We start from the raw sequence: 20,160 nt of genomic DNA, 5'->3' as shown, positions 1-20,160 counted from the left end.
AATCGGTTAGGCCGACTAAGATTGAAAGGATGTAAGGAAGCCTACCTAAGCGAGCCGACGATTAATACCAACTTTCTTTTAACTTAAATCTTTTCTCCGTAACGATGATTTCATAATTATAATCGATACTACTAAAGACTTTTCTTCAAAGAAAAAACTTTTCCATTTTTTTAATATTAATATCGACAGCGATAGCTTCAATTCTGAGATGAGAATAATAAAGATTTAAACGATTGATTGCGTAAGGTAAAAGATGAATCGGATTTTAATGAAAATAATAATCGATGGTCAGATATTTCATTAAAGTATAACATAAAATTTTTTCCAATATATACGAAAAATCCGCATTCGTTCCGATCCGCAATCGCTTACGCCGACTAAGATTGAAAGGATGTACCATGGTACAAGCCTAAGTATTACCCCTCGAGGGTGCCTTAAAAGTTTAGTTTCCACTTTAAACCCCCTGTTTTCCCTACCCTCGAGGGGTAATACCACGGTACAGGCCTAAGTATTACCCCTCGAGGGTGCCTTAAAAGTTTGGTTTCCACTTTAAACCCCCTGTTTTCCCTACCCTCGAGGGGTAATACTTACGCCTGCGACGTAGTACTTACGCCTGCGACGTAGTAAGAAGGCCCATTTAAGCGAGCCGACGATTAGCGAATCCAGAGGCACCGAGGAGCTAAGTTAAAACCCAGATTTATGCTACGTTCCAAATCATGGCCCAACAAAGATCGTGCGGTGCGTCGCACGAGTGCTCTAAAGCCCCCGAAAGCTGTTCATTCAGACCTCCTCAATCTATCTGGTCAGTGTTTACTTAGTGAAGCGATATCCCGGCTTCTAGAAACAGCGCACCGACATTTGGCAGCCATCATCTACTTATCAACGACTTGATTGTTTCAAAGATAACTTCCCATATTCCACCCGGTGCTGATTATTGATCGCGCACCTTTATGTTTCTGATTCTCTTCATAATTGCTAATGGCATGTTTATCCCCCGTTCGCAAAAGCAGTAGGGATAAATATTTACTTCTATCTTTTGCTCTCGCAGTAGCTGCTGATCTTGCCGAAAAAATTTACCGGCTGCGCGGGTTCTCCGTAGGAAAGCTTCGGATTGTAAAGTCAGCGGCAACTCGTTGCATCCAAATGCTATTTATTCTACCGAGAAGCGTGTATTTACGTATCTGGGCTTCTTTTTACGTTTATCAGGCAACGGGTTTTCCATTATTACAGGAAAGTTCCGTACTAATCCACGATTCTTTGAATCCTATAATAACTCTAAACTGTAGTCTAGCCCTGCGAGAGGGCTGTGGAGACCTACTGCGGATTCCCTACGGGGATTGACACAAATGTCAGTCTGGCAAAGACTAAGTAGGATTAGGCACGGGTCGAAGATGAACTTGGCGTTCCAGCCACTCCCGTCTCCGAAAGCTTGACACATTGAAGGCTTGTTCTAGAACGCTTGTCCGGGAGGCGAAACTTCTGGACCTTCGGCTCTTACTACGTTCCAGGCGTAAGTATTATCCCTCGAGGGTAGGGTAACCAGGGGTTTAAAGTGGAAACTCGACTTCGGAGGCACCCTCGAGTGGTAATACTTAGGCCTGTACCGTGGTATATGAAAATACCGGCGGAGAAGTGGGCGGGAGTTGGGGAATACCTAATGCTAGCCTCGTCCACAATCTTGCTAGGGGCTTCTTCTTTTAGCTTTTCAAGTTTGGAGCTCCGAACTGGAGCTTTTGCAAAGGAGAAAAAGACTTTCCGCTGAGAGGAGTACCAGAGAAGGAATGACCTCATCCATTATATACTAGAGCTCATCCATAGTTCGCGTAAATTTTCAAATCTAAACTTTAACCTTTTATTATTATCGACGCCCCATACGCAATGCATATTCAATTATTACAACTATTGATCTGTTCATTAGAATCCTTTAAAATAATAACTAAATTAGTAGGTAATACGATTGCTATATGAAAAGTAGTTCGTGTGCTTATAGTAAACATAAGGGGGTGTTCTTGATAAAGGTGGAGTTTTACGCGAACTATGGATGAGCTCTAGTAAACAATTGATGAGCTACGCTCAAGTCTCGGAGGAGGAAGGTTGATGACTAGCGATGGGGGCATCAGGCCGCGACTTTTCCGGCTCAAACCCGAGTCGAGCGATCAAGTCTCGGAGAAGAGGAATAGCGAACTCGTTGAGGACCTTGATCAAGCAGCAACCCGAACCACCTTAACCAATAATGCACCTTTCTCATTATCACCAGAAAGTTGCCAACTCCTAACCGACCGACATGGAATAGCCGATCTGGATCCTATCCCCAATATGGGCAATACGACCCTCACAACTGGTCGCAACGAAAGGCACAAGCTGCCCCAAAGATTCGTAGAAATCCGGGAGAATACTCTAGTAAAAACTAGAAAGCTACAAACATGATTCTCGTCACCGTCTACGCCTGCATGTCGACTTTCACTACCGCAGCCGCCATCATTCCAGCATACGAGACTATCGCAAAAGATCTTTGGGTCTCCTTTCAAACAGCTACATACTTAACATCTATCCAAATCGCCATACTTGGCGTTGCGCCTCTCATCTGGAAACCTCTCTCAAAGACTTGTTTGTGGCCGACGACCGATATTCTCACTTCACCCATTCTTAGTCTGATTGGCAACCTCAGATGCGCCACGAGTCTTTATGCGACGATGGCTCGGTGCCGCGCTCTCGTTGCAGTTTCATTTGCCCTGCTAGCACCATTGTTAGTGTTGTTGCCACAGAGAGAGAGAGCGAGCCGATGAAATAAGAGTTTGGACTCTGTTGCTGACTCTGGGTGTCCTCTTTGCACCGTTGGTCTTTGGGTTCGTAGCAAATGCTGTTGGATACCACTGGATTTACCAGATCCTAACTACAGTTACTGCAGCCCCTTGTTCGTAGCGGCCTATGCCAACCAGAGACTCAAGCCAGATCAACGACGCGCAGTGGCTCCGAGTCTCGTTACATGCAAACTGGCATCGAACGTTATAGTTCCGACTTCAAGCAAGAATACATGACTTTCAGTCGGATTGATCCGATTCCTTTAGTCTTGTGGGATTTCTATCACTCATTGCTCCTCATCACGAAAGCTTGTATTCTCATCCTTGCCGTTGCTTACGCCATGATATTCCTGATCGACGGCGATCTCCCGAGCGCTGGACTGCCGCCAGCTCTTTGGCGAGAAGTTTGAGCTCGATTCCCAACCACTCGGAGTTTAGTTCCTCGGTCTCATTATCATTCCTATTCATGGGATGACAGCTGGGAGGACGACTGCCAGGTTACTGGATGAAGCGTCGGGCATGAAAATCGATTCCGGCGCCGGAGTCCAGGCTCTGGCTCAGCTAATAAGGTTTTATGCTCACGATCGTCGGTGTTGTAATATTCTTGGTGCAGACTGATCGTTCAGCGGAGCGCCATTGGAATACCTGCCACGCCGGTGATGGGAATTGCTAGTGCTGGCGCCGGCAACCGGGGCGCTACAAGTGTCCTGGTCACGTATGCTATTAATAGTTATCCGGACAAATCGGCTAGTAATAGGGCCTTTATAACCTTTGACAGACAAATATGGGCGTTTATGGGGCCTTCCTGGTATACGTTGTTGCTCGATCTTGTGGATACTGAGGGCTAGCTTGATGCAAATCTATCTCAGGTGTCCATCGATGTTCGCAAGTGTATCTGTAAGTATCGCGGCCATCGTAGGGGCGGCAGCTGCGCCGATCGTCGTAGTGAGCTTCCTCCCAACGATGCTTGCGTGGTGGTGTGGTGGTGTGGTGGGATAGACAATGGAGATCAGGCAGGAGAGTAGTCGAGTCCGAGTCTTGAGACATTACGGAATTACAAAACGGTATGGACGGACAGGATGATCGGGTTACCCGAAAATCAGCTGTTTACTTGATTTGATATCGGCAACATCATCCGTTGCTTGAGACATTTCTTTACAGGCTCTGTTACTATCCTTGAAGGCCCTATGAATCAATGTCGGACCCAGTTGAAGTCCGTAAGTCGTAGAGCGGTTATTTCTCTGAATGGCTTAAAGCCCTGTCAACTCCATTACACAGACTAAATACTGGCTCAGAGATACTTTTCAAGGCTGAATGAATCCTTACAGAGTATAAGTTGATCGGTTTAAGACCTGGTAAAATCCCTTGCAAAATTATGCTTTCGACATGTATTCATACGGGGGAAGAGTAGCAGCCTATATAAATAAAACTCTATCGTGCAAAAAGAGCTAGCGCATAATCATTTCCAAACGACTTTTCATCTAAACCGACTCTAAAGTATACGAAAGATAGGTTGGTGGTATAGGGGTAAGCTGAACCCACGATTAGTAAGTAATAGAATAACTCGGCTGTGAAAATCTCTCATTTATATTGCTTGTTCATTCTCGTATAGCACAGTAAGCTTTGACTTGACTTAAAGACACCTTGGCTTCAAAACTCCTTTGTTTCCAGGTTGCCCGTCCATTCTCGTATAGCAGAGTGGGCCTTGAATCGGAGCTAGCTGAGCAAAAAGCCAACTCGCCTCCTCTGAAACTTGTCTCTGATGGAGGAGAACCAGCATAAAATCATCTAATCGCCGGAGCCGCCCTACCCTTGCCCCATCCTCTTAGGTCCGTTCGAAGGCCCGATTTTTGGAAGTGTCCGATTGCTTGAGGTATTCAAGAACAGAAAGTAAAAGCATCGGCAATCAAAATTAGCGCTAGATAGCGCTTATCTTGATTGCCGAAAGACTTAAATCATGTTAGTGCATGTATATTAATAAATTTAGGGTTATGAGATGCCGTAGTATATTTCTAACCTGAAACTCGTAGCATTGTTAAATTCTAAAAGAGCATGAAGATCAGCATTTAAATTCCACCCTAAACCAGGCTCTAAGTTAATAAAAAAAACCCTCTCTTCCATCTATCCCGTGCTCTGCTTGCGTACCACCAGCCTTTGTTTCTATTGCAAGCAACTCTAGTACTATAATCGAGGTGAGGTGAGTGAGTATACACTGAAGCGAGGTCCATTCGCAGAAGCTTCAATCAAGCGCGTTCACGATCAATAAAGTCGGTGTTGATACGAAAATCGTGAGGCGGCCTGCCATTTTCACCTAATTTGACTTAATCAGGAGGTTCAGCCAAACGTGGATTTCAGCCAAAAGAACATTTATGATCCAATGTTTGATTTGATAATTGATGATTAATTAACTACTCACTTCAAACCTTCCTTCCTTTATATGATCATAGTTGTTTAGAGTTATTACAATATATTGAATATATTTGTTTTAATTTATCAGACGTACCGTAGATATTGAAATCTTCAATATATTTCAAAAAGATATTGGTTGGAGATCCGAATTACGGCTGAATAGGTGGGTCACCTCGCTATTAGCCGATGAGCCTGGAAATACTTGAGGCAATCGGACACTTCAATCGGACAGGCCCCCACGAGGGGAGGTAAGGGGAAAGCCGGCCCAGGCGATTACCTTTGAATCCGAAACGTAAACAATCAATTAAAATAGAAAATCTGACCGTAGAATTCGTATTTCAAATCCCGCGTTTCAACTTCCCCCTTACAACTGACTTTTCGTAATGCTCGAGCGAATACCGTCTAGACCGAAATACGAAAGACTCTGGTCAAAGCCCGGATCCATTCATCTGTTATGTATATTATATTCCTCCTCCGCCTGGAGCAACTTCACAATAACCTTTGCCAACAAAAAGAAGAAACGTTCTGACCGTTGATCATTGACCTCTCGCGGAAACAATACCTCAAGATGGCGACAAACATCACGAAGTCGCTGAAAATATGCATTATTGGGGCCGGTATGTAGTCAAACCCTATGAGCATCTTCGACTGTCAGACTCACTTATCTACACAGGTATGGGAGGCCTGGCATCTGCATTGGCGTTAGCAAAGGAGGGATTTGAGGACATTCATGTCTTCGAGAGAGCATCAGACCTTGGCTTCGTCGGTGCTGGGATCCAACTTGCGCCTAACATGGCGCGGATCCTCGATCGATTGGGAGTCTGGGAGTCAATCGCGAAAGATGCTGTGCGGTGTAGTGAGACGAGTATACGAGGTGAGTTTGGAAGAGTCAACTCGATTGCGATATCTCAAGTGTATTTGCTGATCTCAACGGTAAGATGGGGCAAGTGATGATGAACTATCACACGTAGAGCTCGGCTACGTGTACGAGGAGTACGGGTACCCGCATATGGTCGGCCATCGATCCTCGCTAGCCGCCGGTCTTAAAGCTGGATGCCAGGCGGAGAAGGGCATTCAATTCCACTTCTCAACGTCCCTGGTGAAAGTCAACTCGTGGTCACCAAATGTATCATTTACAGCACTTCCAAGTGGCGGCGAGCCCTACAACGTTGAGTGCGATATTCTGCTAGCATGCGATGGCGTCAAGTCCGCCACGCGGAGGGATATGCTGCAGGCCCTGAACATTAATGCCACCATCATCGACACTGATCAGGCCGCTTATCGCATCATGATCAACCGCGACCAGCTCCTCGACGATCCGGAACTCTTAGAGCTTATCGACAGCGAACGTGTTGTCCGGTGGATTGGCGAGAAGCGCCAAGTGATCGCTTATCCCATCGCTAACAACACTATTTACAATATCGCCACGACGCAACCGGACGTTCACTTTGCGGCCGCGCCGAGCGAGACATACACAACCAAGGGCGATAAGGGAGCCATGCTGGGGGTGTTTGCGGATTTCTGTCCGAAGATCCAGCGCATGTTGAATCTGGTGCCGGATGGGGAGGTCTGTGAGTGGAAGTTGCGGGTGCACGCGCCGCTGCCAACTTGGATCAATGGGTCTGTCGCTCTGGTAGGTGATGCATGTCATCCTACGCTTCCTCATCTCGCCCAGGGTGCAGCACAAGCCATCGAGGATGCTGCCGTGCTTGGGAAACTGCTCGGAAAGCTCCCCGATGCCTCGCCTGCGGCAATCAACAAGACTTTAAGGGTCTACGAAATGATCAGGAAGGAGAGAGCGGAGACGCTAGTGGAGCTCGCGGCGGCGAATTCGAGGGTACTCTTTGGGAATGGTGCCATTAAGGAGGAGCGCGATAGGCAGTTCAGAGAGGCGAGGGAGAACGGTGGGAAGGGGGTACGATCGCCGGATAAATGGATGGATAAAGACGTTCAAAGGATGACTTACATGGTCGATGTTGTGAAAATTGCGGAGGAGCAATTCGAGGATTTGTTCGAGAGCATATCCGCTGCCCCCCCGATGATTAGAGCCTCGCTGTAACTTGTAGTTGGTGTATATAACGGTTTTATTACGTACAGTACAAGGTCTGCCCCGGTCGTGGTGCAAGGCTGCCTTCAGCATTAACGCTACATCAATTTTCTATAAAAATACGCTTTAAAAGGATAAAAAAAAAATGTAACGCTTCAGCCCGGCCGCAAAGACGTAAGGTCCTTCGCAAGCTCCGAGGTAGGTTTTCCGGACTTCGCGGTGCAATATTCGTTGCTATATAATCTATGATAATAGCTTCTTTTAGCGCGATGCATTTTATCTATAGCAATAGCCCTTCTTAAAACGATGCAGCAAGCAGTTTTTCGAGCATTTCTCTTTTTATTATTAATTAGCTATTAATCAAGTATTCGAAAAAAAAAAAGAGTTTATAATCGTAGTTTTTAATCGCAAAAGATAGATTTCGATTGCAAAATGCACATCTAGCTTATTAAACCCGCAAGATTCCTTTTTTCCTTATTAGTAAGCGATTAGTCAAGTTTTGGTATTTCTCGGTCGTAGTATAAGGTTGCCTTCCGGAGTATTAACGCTAAAGGGGCTACGATTCTTTACCTAAAGTATACGAGCTGCTCCTTACGAACTTTTAGCTTTCTTTTCTTCGGAGAAGAAAGTTTAGAAAGCCGGAATTGAATCAAGGTAGCCTTTCGGAAAGATTTCGTTTTATTAGCGATCCGAACGAGCTTTTTTTTACTTCGATTTTTACGCCGACTACGTTTTATATTTAACGGACATAGCGATTGAAAATACTAAAAAGATTTGCGATAAAAAAGGAACGAGGTAAAAGAAATAAGAGAGGGTCTAAAACAATCGACGATAGTACGCTTTCGAAAAGCTACGTAACCAATTCTAGTCCGGCTTCGAATTATTTCGATAATCGATACAGATATATATTACTTACGTTATAACTTGCTTTTCAAGTTTTTCTTTCGGTAAAAATATATATTTTAAGCAATCTATTTTATTCGTAAAAGAAAGCACAATCGATAATAGTTGCGCTGTATTAAGTTGAATTGCTTTTAAAAGTTATAAGGGTTAATCGTCGGTTACCTTGAATTTAATTTGTCAAAAATCCCGATATGGCTGCGCCAGGTCGGCACCACCAGGGCGGGACACCCATTAAGGCGGGATACCCACCAAGGCGGGGTACCCACCAAGGCGGGATACCCACTAAGGCGGGACAGTAACGGTATACCACTTATTAAACAACAACTATTAATACAAATAAGAAAAAAAAAAAACTTCATATGCTAAGAGAGCTTTGCTTCACCATCGTGAATTAAGAATATAAAGATGCATTTGTTCGTGATGACCTAATACATTAGAATGTAGTGAAAATATAGCTAAAAACTGTCCTAAATGATTCCATTTCATTTGTTTGCTTCGAATATATTAACAACTACAACCTTATAAAAAAAGCTTCTTATAGATCGAAAATAAATAATCAAATAGATTGAATCACGAAACTATTAACTATTGAATAAAAATCGATAATGATACACGTATTCTTTTGAATTTTCGTGTTTCTAGCTTGTTCTAATATTTACACAGCAATTCTGATATATACGCACTAATAAGGTCGAAAAGTACAATAACAGCATATCAAAAGTACCACTTTTATTACTTTAAATTAGCATAATGAAAGAATAACAATTTGTGATTAAAATCCGATTAATTAAACAATATAAAAATTAATACGGTGCATCTTTCCGTATAAGAATAATTATGATATAATAGCTGGTTAATTTTCTATCCATTATAAAGGAGCAAATTTTACTATGCCGCCTTAGTAGTGCCGATCTGCTATATTTTGAATAAAGTTCAAGTTAACCGACGGTTATGCGATACCTCGGGATTCAAAAACCGAGGCTGTTTGAAAAAAGCTTTTCCTTCACGTGACTTATACTTTCCGCAAGTTAAATCTTACGGCACTTCGCAAGCTCCGGAGTAAGTTTCGGGATTTCGTGGTATAATATTTGTAGCTATTTAAGTAATAATAATAGCTTCTTTTAGCGCGATGCAGCCAGCTATCTTTTAAACGCTCAATCTATAGCATTAGCTTTTTTCAGCCCGGTGCAAGCAGCTATTTTTCTAGTATTTAATGTATAGCAGTAGCCCCTTTCAGCCCGATGCAGCCAGCTGTCCTTCGAGCATCTTATCTATAGCAAGCAATAAGGTCCTTCTTAGGGCAATGCAGCAAGCAGTTTTTCGAGCATTTCTCTTCTTCTTATTAATTAGCTATTAATCACGTATTCGAGAAGAAAAGAGTTTATAATCGTAATTCTTCACCTTACAAGGTGGATTTCAATTGCAAGAGTGCAAATCTAGCTTATTAAACCCGCAAGATCCCCTTTTTTCTTACTAATGAGCGAACACTCAGGTTTTCAGTATTCTTCGATAGCCTAAGCTTACATGGATGCACCCAATCAACGTAACGGCCGTAGGTCAGATGATCGCATTTTTAATAGTTTACAGGATCCACATTTAAGTCAACATCATATTAAAAAACATTATATTATATATTATAATGCATGAACACCTCTTTCGCACCAAAGCTAAGTGTTAATTACCTTAAAGGGTAGTAGGGGGTCATTTAAATGGTCCTCTGATCCTCTTTAATAAGAGACGGCCATTGGATCGCTTAAATTCAGTATTAAGCTCTTTTCAAGAATAGTTTACCGAAAAGACCGTCCTATTAAAAGAGACCAATTTATAGCCGTTTTATAGCTATCTTCGTCCATATTTCTAAAACAAGCTTATTAATAAGTTCGTTTTAAAAAATTGAAGTAATTCGACAACTATTTTAAAGAAGATATAGTTGTAAATAAAAATCATTTCTTTAATGGAATCGTTTTAATAATAATTTAATAAATTCGATGCTCAGATATTCCTCGGTATCGCTGCTACGGCTTATATATCAACGCTTTCAATTTTTTATAATCGGAATCGATCGATTTAGCAAAAGTTTACTCGCGACAACGCGCTTCTTTCGCTTTCTTAAGGAGTAATATGATTAAAAGGTGGTATAAGTAGTAAAAGGTAGACTAGCAAGTAATAGAAAGATTATTTGCTTATCAATTCAGGTTCTCCGAGACGGTTTTAAGCTCGAGGACGGACTTAAGACGGCCATAAGACGGTGCTAAAACGCTCGAAAACGGTCTTAAGACAGTTTTTATACGAAAAGACGAGCATTTAAAAAAGACGATTTAATTAAATAAAGTGATTCCATTTTAACTACGATGTAAATAATTCAAATCGTTTGTTTTTAACTTCTACTTGATTCTAAGTATCGGCCTAAGGTGATCCACTAGCTATGCCAACCTGTTAAAATCGTCCTTAAAAAAGAAATGGTTATCAGACGATCAGCTAACCGTTTAAAAGCTCCTGCATTCCCTTTTAAGGTAATCATTACTTCGAAAAAAATCTATATTAGCCAGAGTTCATTGTTCCCACCTTCAAAGAGCTAATTAATTGGATAATTAAGCTTAAACCTGCTTATTTAATAGAACTACTACCTAGTTGCATAAGATAAGAGCTGAAACCCCCACGCACCGCCTCTCCTTCCCGTCTTTTTTTCTTTCCTTATCCTTTCCAAACTTTGCGGGGTCAACTCTAATTACTAAGCGAAAGCCTAATTTCTATACTTTCTGCTTTAGTTGACTACATTAAATAACGATGTAGAATAAAATGGTCTTACAGTTCTAAGCTATTCGTATTTACTGATAGGTTCATAATTTTTATTTATCTTTTAAAGCTTATGATTGTAAAAAGTAGAAGAAGCTCTCAAATAGACAAACTTTGGTGTGAAATGAGCGTTTGTTTATGCATTTTTTATTCCAGGTCACTCACTCACCTCCGTAACTGCTCTTTCAGAGTCTCGTCGAAAGGGCTCAAGGCTCGTTCTCTGGCGCTGATTTATATACACATCGCTCTCGCAAATTTTTTGATCGAAGATGAGATTTCGGCCCTTCCTATTGTATTGCCGTGTTCCAAATATCTTGCGCTGTCGATACTCTGCCCTTGATAATTTTGGCCCTGCTGCTTAGGTTTCTCTGGTATAAGATACGAGCCGCGAGCCGGAGTCGGAGGAAACTAAACGCCCTTCTGAGTACGCTTGCTCGCTCGTAATAACCTCTTCTAGGCTTCCAACCTTTGAACCTCTTATATCCTTTGAAGGAATATGTAGCAGCTGGTCATTACCAAGTTGCAACGGTAAAGGACATGTGCTAAAAGGATGCGGCCGGGCACAAGAAAAGAAGAGACGGAAAATTACTGTGGTGAATATACTTTGTCCGAGGAAATTCAAAAGAAGCTAGTAAGCTAGAAAACCCAGACCCGCAGCTTGCGTTATGCCAGCCTGACTGCAGACAGCTCAAATGAATTACCAAATCCCCGGCCTTTGATTTTCAACATCGATTCAATTATTAGCGGTTTTTTTTCACTCAAAATTCATAATCGTTATAATCTATGCGAAATTCATGTATAGATACCTACTACTGATAAGTACTTCTATTCCACTTGCTGTCAAGTAAGTGTATGTATACGAGAATGAAGATCTCAGGTCTGAAGCCTAGTTACATGTACAAGAAGATGGGAGAGATGGACACATATAATATCACGTTGTTTGCGCTCTCATATGAATTTTATCGACTCCCCATTACTCTAATATATTTAAATCTTCAAATTCGGCTGCTTGGAAGAAGGAAGGAAAGGTGAAAACATATGAGTTTTGGCTGACAGGCGCCCTTGAACTTTGATTGATGTGATGTGAGCTGGCTAGCAAGCTTCTTGGAAGCAGCTAGTTGTAGCTTGCCTAAGAAGCCAGCTGTCAGAAAATTGAGCTAAGCTGAAAGAAGCCTACCGCTCCTAATTAAGGCCATTCTGAATACATGAAGTGTGGCCAGGGATGGCGGGTGGGGAAAATGACTTCCAAGCAATCGATCGCTGCTGAGGACTCATAGCTCTGGGAGAGTACCACACTGTAATATAGTCCAATCTGACCAAAGGTCTTTATCCTGTAACGTACCGACAGCCTTCCAAGGCATTGAAGGTTGTAGCCCGCGTCCTCCTTTGAGTATAAACACAATTTTTTTTTGATATCGCCGTGAGGGGCGAGCTCGGGGTTGGGGGCTATGATTACCATCTTCTTTATTACCAGAGGGCAGCGGCTCCGTAGGCGAGGGCCAGAATGCCGTAGGCTGTAGCGCTTATGGAGGCCGCGCCGGTGTAGAGCACAGGGCCGGCAGAGGTGGTGGTGATGGTGGAGGGGTTGCTGGGAGTGGTGATGCTGGTGCTGGTGCTGGGCGAAGAGGTCTCTGGGTTGAAACTTAGGCAAGAAAGGTGGGCCGAGCACTAGAATATCATTAGTGATTTTTTTTTCTGGATCTTTTTCTTAGGGGGGGATCTTTCGCTCTATATGTATAATGAAAGTTAGAAAGACTGAGAGGGAATCTACTCACGGGAGCAGTAATGCTGGGTGCAGCAGAGCTGGTCGAGGTAGTGCGGTGAGAGCTGGTAGAAGTAGTGTGGTGACCATAGTAACTATCTTGAATTTGCCCGTTGTATGGACGTAACCCAAGCAAGAGGGCATATGGGGCCGAGCACTAGAACATCATTAGCCTTTCTGTCTTCGCTATGTAAGAAGACTCGCAAATCGCCAGGCATCTATTTACTCACCACTGCTTTTTTGGCACCTGGCACGGTATGGCACTCGTTGGCTTGAGCGTCGCAATCAACTGCTGCAGCAGTAATGCTGGGTGCAACGGAGCTGGTTGAGGTGGTCTCCTGGGGACGAAAAAACTGGGTCCCACGCAAGCGACGAACACGATAGCACACTTGCAGATGTTAGCTGAGTGGACAAGGAATTTCAGAAAAGATAACAGAGCATTTGCGGCATGACGATAGGAAGGGACAGGGCATCAAATTATACAATGGTCTTGTTTGCATCTGGCTCGGCACGGCAAGTGTCTAGAGAATGGGGTTGTCAACAGTCTTGGTCCATTAGAGTGTTTTAAACAGAGAAAGAAGTTTGTCACCAAAGATTAATGATGAGGGCTGGAGAGATGGATGGGCTCGCAAAATACGTACCGGCCTGACTTTGGCAATAGGCTGCTCTTCTGTTGAGGACGGAAGCGTTGGTCAAGCTTGCTGCAAAAGCAACGATGACTGCGGTGTTTTGAAGTATGATTAATGATCTGGATAGGATGAGAAGAAGCTTGAAAAAGAGTGGTTGGAATGAGTATTGGCTGCAAGGAATGTGTGATTTGGGCGAGAAGCTGATGGATTTATACTGGTGCCCGGCGTTTATCCTCGTCTGTGACGTTGCAGTCTATGGCAAAAGAAAAAAAATACACAGCTTCCTGGTAGATTTAGATGGATTCAATATCTAGCAGTTTACTTAGTTGATGTGGGAAAGAGCTTGCGATACAGTACTAGGACTTATTTCAGCGCGAGGAGCACTCTGCTTAAGAGATCAATTTGGTCGCAGTTTCTAGCCCAAACCCACATCACTAACTTGTACCGGCCGGTGAACATTTTCAAGCGTGATTTGTCGACGCGAGCGATGTCACACTATTCTGCCATAACATGCTTATTTTGCTTGAGTGCAAGAAATGATTTGATGATTAAGGAGAAAGTTCGATGAGCAGCATATAAATTCTTGACACCTCCGAACTCCACGTGGCACATCAAAAAAGGGAGCCAAACGCGCTCGAGGCTGGACCTGGGTCCGTCTTCGCTTAATTGTCCTTCCCCCTATTTAAGCGAACGGGAGCGGTTGAAAGCCATGTGCTTTTCCCATCTTAATTATTCCGTAGTTCTACGACTAGAAATAGTTACCAGACCACACTCCACCCATAGAGGCGGTACCTGAGTCCCCTCTCTTCTCCTAATACCTCTGCTAGTAAAGACTAAGCTAAGACAAATCTAATCTGAGCTTGGCGTTAAAAGAACCGTCTGATATTTCTAGTTATGCAGGGGAAGAAAGACTTGGTAGTCCGAAAGATATCCTTGGTGTCGAGTTGCGCTTGATAGATAGTAGTATCTCAGGAGCGCTCCAAACTAAGAAAACAAATAGTCCAAATAGGACCGTCCACTACGGTCAGCCGACGAGTAGCGTATTAGCGGTCTCGAGAAAGTATTCTGTCAATTGGGCGTAATACATACACCAATAAATACATTTTTCTCCAGCTAGCCGAAAGATATAGAGTGGTGCTATGCTAGCCAAGTATGAAAAATTCCGTTCACAACAATCTATCGTTCCATACTTTTCCATATGGCAATCTAAGTCTCTCTCTCTGTAGGTACACCATAGCGGTATATCCGTAAAACGAACGATGCTGTAGAGTCTTAACCGATGTCGCTCATAGTACCTAGGTAGCTGCCCATCTACCTATAACTCACCTCCCTCTATATATTTATACTGCGTAACGCCTCTACCCAAGTGATCTCGTCATCCCGCCCTTCGAATTTTCTGATTCGCCTCAGAAACGTGACTCCTGCGCAATAGAGTAGTACTACTGGCGACAAGATATTTTCCGCAAATCCGATCAGCTTGCGATGAGAGAGGCTGAGGATTGATTGGGAGACGTGGCTGGGTGCCATGCTGTGTTATTATGCTGGTTATCACGTGACCCTGGACGCGGCCGCTTCTCCATAAAAAAAGTACTGGATTTGGGAACATTTTCTTCAGCATCAGAACTACCACCACCACCACCACCACCACCACCACAACCACAACTACATATCAAACATATACCACAACATGGCGAAACGAAAGCGCACGCAAAACCTCACCGCCGAGCACAATGCCGCCGCCAGTAAGGTAGCAGCTTCTGCCAAAAGAATCAAACCAGCCCCCAAGCCAGCTCCCTCTCCCTCTACCACCCAAGAGCCCATCACCATCCAGATCGTCGCGGGGTCCTACGACCGAGTCCTCCACGGGGTCACGGCGACCATCTCCTCTACCGATGAAGCCCAGTTCGCAGATACCTTCCTCTTCAACGCCCACACTACCGCAATCCGCTGTCTGGCACTCTCTCCTGTGTCCGCACCCGTCCCCAAACAGACCCAGAAGATCATCCTCGCGAGCGGCAGCACCGACGAGCGCATAAATCTGTACCACCTCTCGGCTCATGCCCCCTCGCACATCACCGTCCCCGAGCTCAAAGGGTTCAAGACCAAAGCCGTGGTCGAGAACCCGCAGAACCGCTCCTTGGGCTCGCTACTGCACCATTCGAGTACAATCACTGCGCTGTACTTCCCGAACCGGAGTAAGCTGCTGAGTTCGGCGGAGGACAGTACGATTGCGGTGACACGCACCAGGGATTGGACGCTGTTGTCTACCATCAAGGCGCCGATACCGAAACCCGTTGGGAGACCGAGTGGGGATACGGCGCCGTTAGGGGGTGTGCCGAGTGGTGTTAATGACTTCGCAGTGCATCCTTCAATGAAATTGATGATATCTGTGGGGAAGGGAGAAAAATCCATGCGGCTGTGGAATTTGGTCACGGGAAAGAAGGCGGGAGTGTTGAATTTCGACAGGTCAATGTTGGTCGAGGCAGGAGAGGGTAAACATAGCAGCGGAGAGGGCCGGAAAGTCGCTTGGGGCTCGACGGATGCTGGAGAAGAATTCTGTGTTGGATTTGAGCGGGGTGCTTTGATCTTTGGGATGGATAGCAAGCCAAAATGCAAGGTTACGCCGGAAGCGAAGACGAAGATACATGAGCTGTGCTACATCCGGGTGCATGAAGAGGAGGATATCCAAGTTTTGGCCGTCTCGACAGAAGATGGAAGGATATTATTTTACTCGACCCGACCCGCGGATCTCGTCACAGCATCTCTGGCGGAAGGCAAGGAGGCGCCATTACCTTCCGCGAAACTGCTCGCCCAGCTCGGCGGCAAGGACGTAAAGCTCACCGGCCGCATCAAGGACTTTACAGTCTTGACCATCGGAGATAAAGCATCGAAGGGGTTCATAATCGTAACAGGCGGCAGCGATGGCGCTCTGCGGCTATGGAGATTGTCAGTCAGGGACCTGGCAGCACATAGCGGAAACACAAGGCAGATTGGAAAGTTACTAGGAACATACGAGACTACGAATCGAATCACATGCCTCAAAGCGTTTGTCATGTTGCCGAAGATGGAGGGGGCAGCAGATGAGAATATCGAGGATTATGAGGGTGTGGACGATGGCGAGGAGGCGAGTAGCTCTGATAGCGAGTAATGATACCCGATCGATGTCTGATTCCATCTATTCCTGAGCATATATACCAACAAATACTACCATATCTCTGCACTCTCTGACCCCCAAGAACTAACTACCTTGAGCACCTAACCCAGGTGCCAGAGTCCAGGCCCATGAATTGTACACAGACGGTCCTTCGCTGTATCACGCGCCTCTTATACAAAAATACGAAAAGCCAGGCGCCTGTCTATCTTACTTTTGTGAGTAGCGCAGTATAGAATTGAAGGATACACGACACACGACAAAGTGGTGGGTACGTAAGTAGCTACCAACAAACGACGCATCCCAATGTCTTTCCTGCACCGATTTCGATATCAGTCAATGAAGGGCGGCCAGATGTTTTCGTTTCAATACGGGAGTCGTTGACGATAAATAGATAAGATGGACGCAGGAGTACTCCAAGGGATTATTTTGGCTAGGGATACGCCGAAGACTCTACACCAAAAGGCAAATGAACTGTTGTACTATGCCCGTCCGAGCCAGCCGGGTCTGCGTGTAACCATCCATACCCGGGCTGGCTTTCAGGCAGAGCTGGACAGGCACAGCTTCAGCTGAGCTCGCTGTCATGTTGATGATGAGTACGTGGCTAATACCAACTCACCGTGTCACCGTGTTAGTCGAGCGGGCGCGTCAGCTTGTAGTCTCTAGCCGCATTCCAGGTCTGAGGCTCTTAAGCTTCGACATGATAGGGGCTATAACCTTCTTCACATCGCAAGCAGCATTCTCGCAGCCTATCATTTTGTAGGGACTGGAGAGGATCAGGTCCAGCCTGTGAGTGCATGGTAACTACTAAGGCAAAGCGATACTGTTGCTGTTTATTACAACCTCCTCCAGGCCCGGAAACCAATAACGATATCATATTAGCTGGCCATAGAAAGGTTCGTTATTGTGGGTGAATATTAACCGTCTCCTATGTTGAGACTCTGATAGAATGTGAGACCTGACTTGTTTCGGATGCTTGTCGCGATGACGGACACTCGCGACAGTTCTTTTATAAGTGACGGATAATCTCTCTTTGCTGCTGTTATCTCTTCAATCTCTTTTGTATCATTCGTGCTTCTTCATTCTATGGTACAAGCTATATACACATTTTCCAACACTGTTTTTCGTGTCCTACATACGAAAACTGCTATGCTGACTGAATACAGACAGACGCCTCTGCAAGAAACTCCCGCAATCTAACTATTCAATATTCCAGGATCCCCCAAAACGCTCGCGTCTCCCATCTCCGGTGCGGTGTATCCGTGTCTTCATCCCTCAAGTTGATTTGCGACCATTTCCCTGGTACGTCCTTGTAATCGAGAATCTGAATTTGGGACAAAGTATCGGGTCTGTGGTCGGCCAACGTTTTACCCTCCTCTTCGTCGAATGCATTGCTGGTTCTGAACGACTGCTGAAGTGCCTGGCGCTTTGTTGGTTCGAGCTGTCGTCGGTATAGATGCCGGGGTGGCGGCCTTCCTCGCTGCCCTTTCCTGGTTTCGCCGCTCATCTCCTGGCCAACTCGCCTCCATCTTTCTTCTGCTCTTCATCTTTCTTCTGCTCCTCAGCTTTCTTCTGCTCCTCGGCTTTCTTCTGCTCCTCATCGTCAAGCAGCTCGCCACCATGATCATTCTTCCAGCTCCCAGAGTAATGATGCTGGACCAGCGCCGGTCCGTGGCCCTCTGGGAAGCCCGCCTGGCTGCCCGCAAACGCAATATCGGGAAGGATCACCACATCACCCAGCAACCTCGGCTCCCTCAACCCGGACACATTACGATCATCAATGGGCACGCCCATCTGCAACTCCATGCTCTTAACCACGCTCCTGGTCATCCGCTTCGGGCCGGTAACGTCGACCACGTCGCTGATCATATCCATCTGCAGACCCGAGATGGGCACGTTCGCCTTGTCTGCCGATTCCTGCAGGTCGTGCATCACGTCTTGGATGACCATGGCCAGATGCGGCGACCCAGGCTTCGCCATTATCATCCAGCTCGCAAACTGCGCGTTCAGATAGCCGTTGTACACCCAGTCCTCGGAACTGAACTCCAAGCCCACTACCAGGGCGGCGTCCTTCCGGAACGGCTCCGGCAACCAGTCTTTGATGGGTATCTCGTTGCACGACACGTCGAGGTCGCTCCAGATGCCGCCTTCGGCGAACAGGATCAGATAGCGCAAGAAATCGGCTTTGAGAATCGGGACGGGGAGAGCAGTGTAGAGGGAGACGATGTCCGGGCGGTGGGCGTAGACGGTCTGGACGTACGCGTCGTCGGAGCCATCGGCTAGGATCTCGCGGCGGAAGGACGGGTTCTGCGAGATGCACGAGTCCATCCACTCCTGGGAGTCTTGGTTGACGCCTTTGGGGCCGGCCTTGTACCAGAACTTGGACGGGATGGAGGTCGGCGAAGGAATCGTGAACGCGGGCAGGAACTCGGTGGGCGATGATTTGGCCGCCTCGGGGTTGGACTCTGGCTTGGCCTCTGGGACTGACTCTGGGACTGACTCTGGCTTTGCCTCTGGGACTGACTCTGCCGCCGAAGTAGGGGGCGAAGAAGCTGCCTTTGCCGGATCGGCCTGTAGGGTACTCGTCGCGGCAGCCACTTGCTGCTGCTGGTCCGCATACTTCACCGAGGCACCACCAGCCGCCATCGGTCGCGAAGAGACCCTGCGCTCGATACCGATGGCCCAGATGTAGAAGTTGCCGGCCAACACGATGAACAGCAGGAGCAGCGTGGCACCCGCGAACTGCCTGGAGATCGGGGCGCGATTAGTGACCAACATGGCGAGCCGATTTCTTTTGCAAGTCGTAAAGTAGTAAGTCAAACCCCCCTCTTTCTTTTCTTTTTCTCTTCTTCTCTCTGGGCACGTCGCTAAAATCGAATATAAAATGAGGTAACGGGGTAGAAAAAGGAACGTGTGTGTGTGTGTGGATCACAGTGTAGTAAAAGAAAGAATGAATGTACGAACAAACGAACGTGTCAATACGGTACAGTATGGAATACTGGAATATGCTTTCTTCTTTGCCAGATCGCCGCGCGTCCGCCAACGGGAAAGAGAGAGGACAAATAGGGGGGCAGCGGGCCTTGGATATACTTTTTCTCATCTGTACCGAGCGAACCTAATACTACGTAAGGCCGCCGAGCCGGGTTCTTCCCAGACCCGAAGAGCGCGCGCGCGCGCGCGAGTCGAGACTTGAGAGAGAGCGAGAGAGGGAGGGAACCGGGAAGAGAAAAACGGTAAAAGGGTATGGAGTTTTGAACGGATGGCATATGCCAGGTCAAGTCATTTTCATTCTTCCGATGAAGCGGCGAGAAAAAAAGAAAAAGGGGGTGAGTTTTTGTTTTTCTTCTGCTTTCGGCTCTGTTTTCTTCTTTGGGCCGAATGAATGTTAACGAAGATCCCTGCTGTCTGTGATGTTAGTTGTACGTAGTACGTAGTAGTAGTACCGGTACCGTATGTGCCATGCCATGCCATGCCATGCCACGCCCATGCCATGCTCCACCCCATCTTCTTCTTCTTCTTCTTCTTCTTCTTTTTGTTGCTCTGCATGATTGTTCAGGCGGCCGGATAAGTGAGGTTTTGGGGGCATTGAGAATATGCGATTCTGATTCATGGACGAGACGGAATTATTCAGAGTTGGGATGATACGAAGTGAGACGAAGTAG

The 20,160-nt window shown here is 45.9% G+C and overlaps 6 protein-coding genes across 8 annotated transcripts; 4 read left to right on the top strand and 2 right to left on the bottom strand.

The window, feature by feature from the left end:
* Positions 1–2,423: 2,423 nt before the first annotated feature.
* On the top strand, positions 2,424–3,211 carry L3040_007838 (uncharacterized protein; the record flags this gene model as incomplete). The annotated part of the gene is made up of 2 exons (XM_066154723.1): positions 2,424–2,746; positions 2,968–3,211. The coding sequence occupies 2 exons, from the start codon at positions 2,424–2,426 to the stop codon at positions 3,209–3,211; spliced, it is 567 nt and encodes a 188-aa protein (XP_066010626.1).
* A 2,567-nt stretch (positions 3,212–5,778) lies between these two features.
* On the top strand, positions 5,779–7,269 carry L3040_007837 (uncharacterized protein; the record flags this gene model as incomplete). The annotated part of the gene is made up of 3 exons (XM_066154722.1): positions 5,779–5,827; positions 5,884–6,084; positions 6,149–7,269. 3 exons carry the CDS (start codon positions 5,779–5,781, stop codon positions 7,267–7,269), a joined length of 1,371 nt encoding a protein of 456 aa, XP_066010625.1.
* A 5,154-nt stretch (positions 7,270–12,423) lies between these two features.
* On the bottom strand, positions 12,424–13,168 carry L3040_007836 (uncharacterized protein; the record flags this gene model as incomplete). Its single annotated transcript, XM_066154721.1, has 4 exons — positions 12,424–12,624; positions 12,732–12,875; positions 12,949–13,106; positions 13,153–13,168. The coding sequence occupies 4 exons, from the start codon at positions 13,166–13,168 to the stop codon at positions 12,424–12,426; spliced, it is 519 nt and encodes a 172-aa protein (XP_066010624.1).
* Positions 13,169–15,034: 1,866 nt separating this feature from the next.
* Positions 15,035–16,495, top strand: L3040_007835 (uncharacterized protein; the record flags this gene model as incomplete). 2 transcript variants are annotated; one of them, XM_007295668.1, is made up of 1 exon in its annotated part: positions 15,035–16,495. In XM_007295668.1, one exon carries the CDS (start codon positions 15,035–15,037, stop codon positions 16,493–16,495), a length of 1,461 nt encoding a protein of 486 aa, XP_007295730.1. The 2 variants fall into 2 exon arrangements, with proteins under 2 accessions (XP_007295730.1, XP_066010623.1); XM_066154720.1 differs by having other exon boundaries at positions 15,818–16,495.
* A 402-nt stretch (positions 16,496–16,897) lies between these two features.
* L3040_007834 (uncharacterized protein) lies at positions 16,898–17,698 on the top strand (the record flags this gene model as incomplete). Its single annotated transcript, XM_066154719.1, has 5 exons — positions 16,898–16,977; positions 17,042–17,128; positions 17,206–17,287; positions 17,381–17,394; positions 17,665–17,698. The coding sequence occupies 5 exons, from the start codon at positions 16,898–16,900 to the stop codon at positions 17,696–17,698; spliced, it is 297 nt and encodes a 98-aa protein (XP_066010622.1).
* A 303-nt stretch (positions 17,699–18,001) lies between these two features.
* Positions 18,002–19,276, bottom strand: L3040_007833 (uncharacterized protein; the record flags this gene model as incomplete). 2 transcript variants are annotated; one of them, XM_007295669.1, is made up of 1 exon in its annotated part: positions 18,002–19,276. In XM_007295669.1, the coding sequence occupies one exon, from the start codon at positions 19,274–19,276 to the stop codon at positions 18,002–18,004; it is 1,275 nt and encodes a 424-aa protein (XP_007295731.1). The 2 variants fall into 2 exon arrangements, with proteins under 2 accessions (XP_007295731.1, XP_066010621.1); XM_066154718.1 differs by having other exon boundaries at positions 18,002–18,826.
* Between the last annotated feature and the right edge of the window lie 884 nt (positions 19,277–20,160).

Source organism: Drepanopeziza brunnea, assembly GCF_022702325.1.
Source record: "Drepanopeziza brunnea f. sp. 'multigermtubi' strain 214-2 chromosome Unknown ctg14, whole genome shotgun sequence".
NCBI lineage: Eukaryota > Fungi > Ascomycota > Leotiomycetes > Helotiales > Drepanopezizaceae > Drepanopeziza > Drepanopeziza brunnea.
The sequence above is the reverse complement of the archived record's forward strand: the minus strand, read 5'-3'. Positions and strand labels throughout refer to the sequence as shown.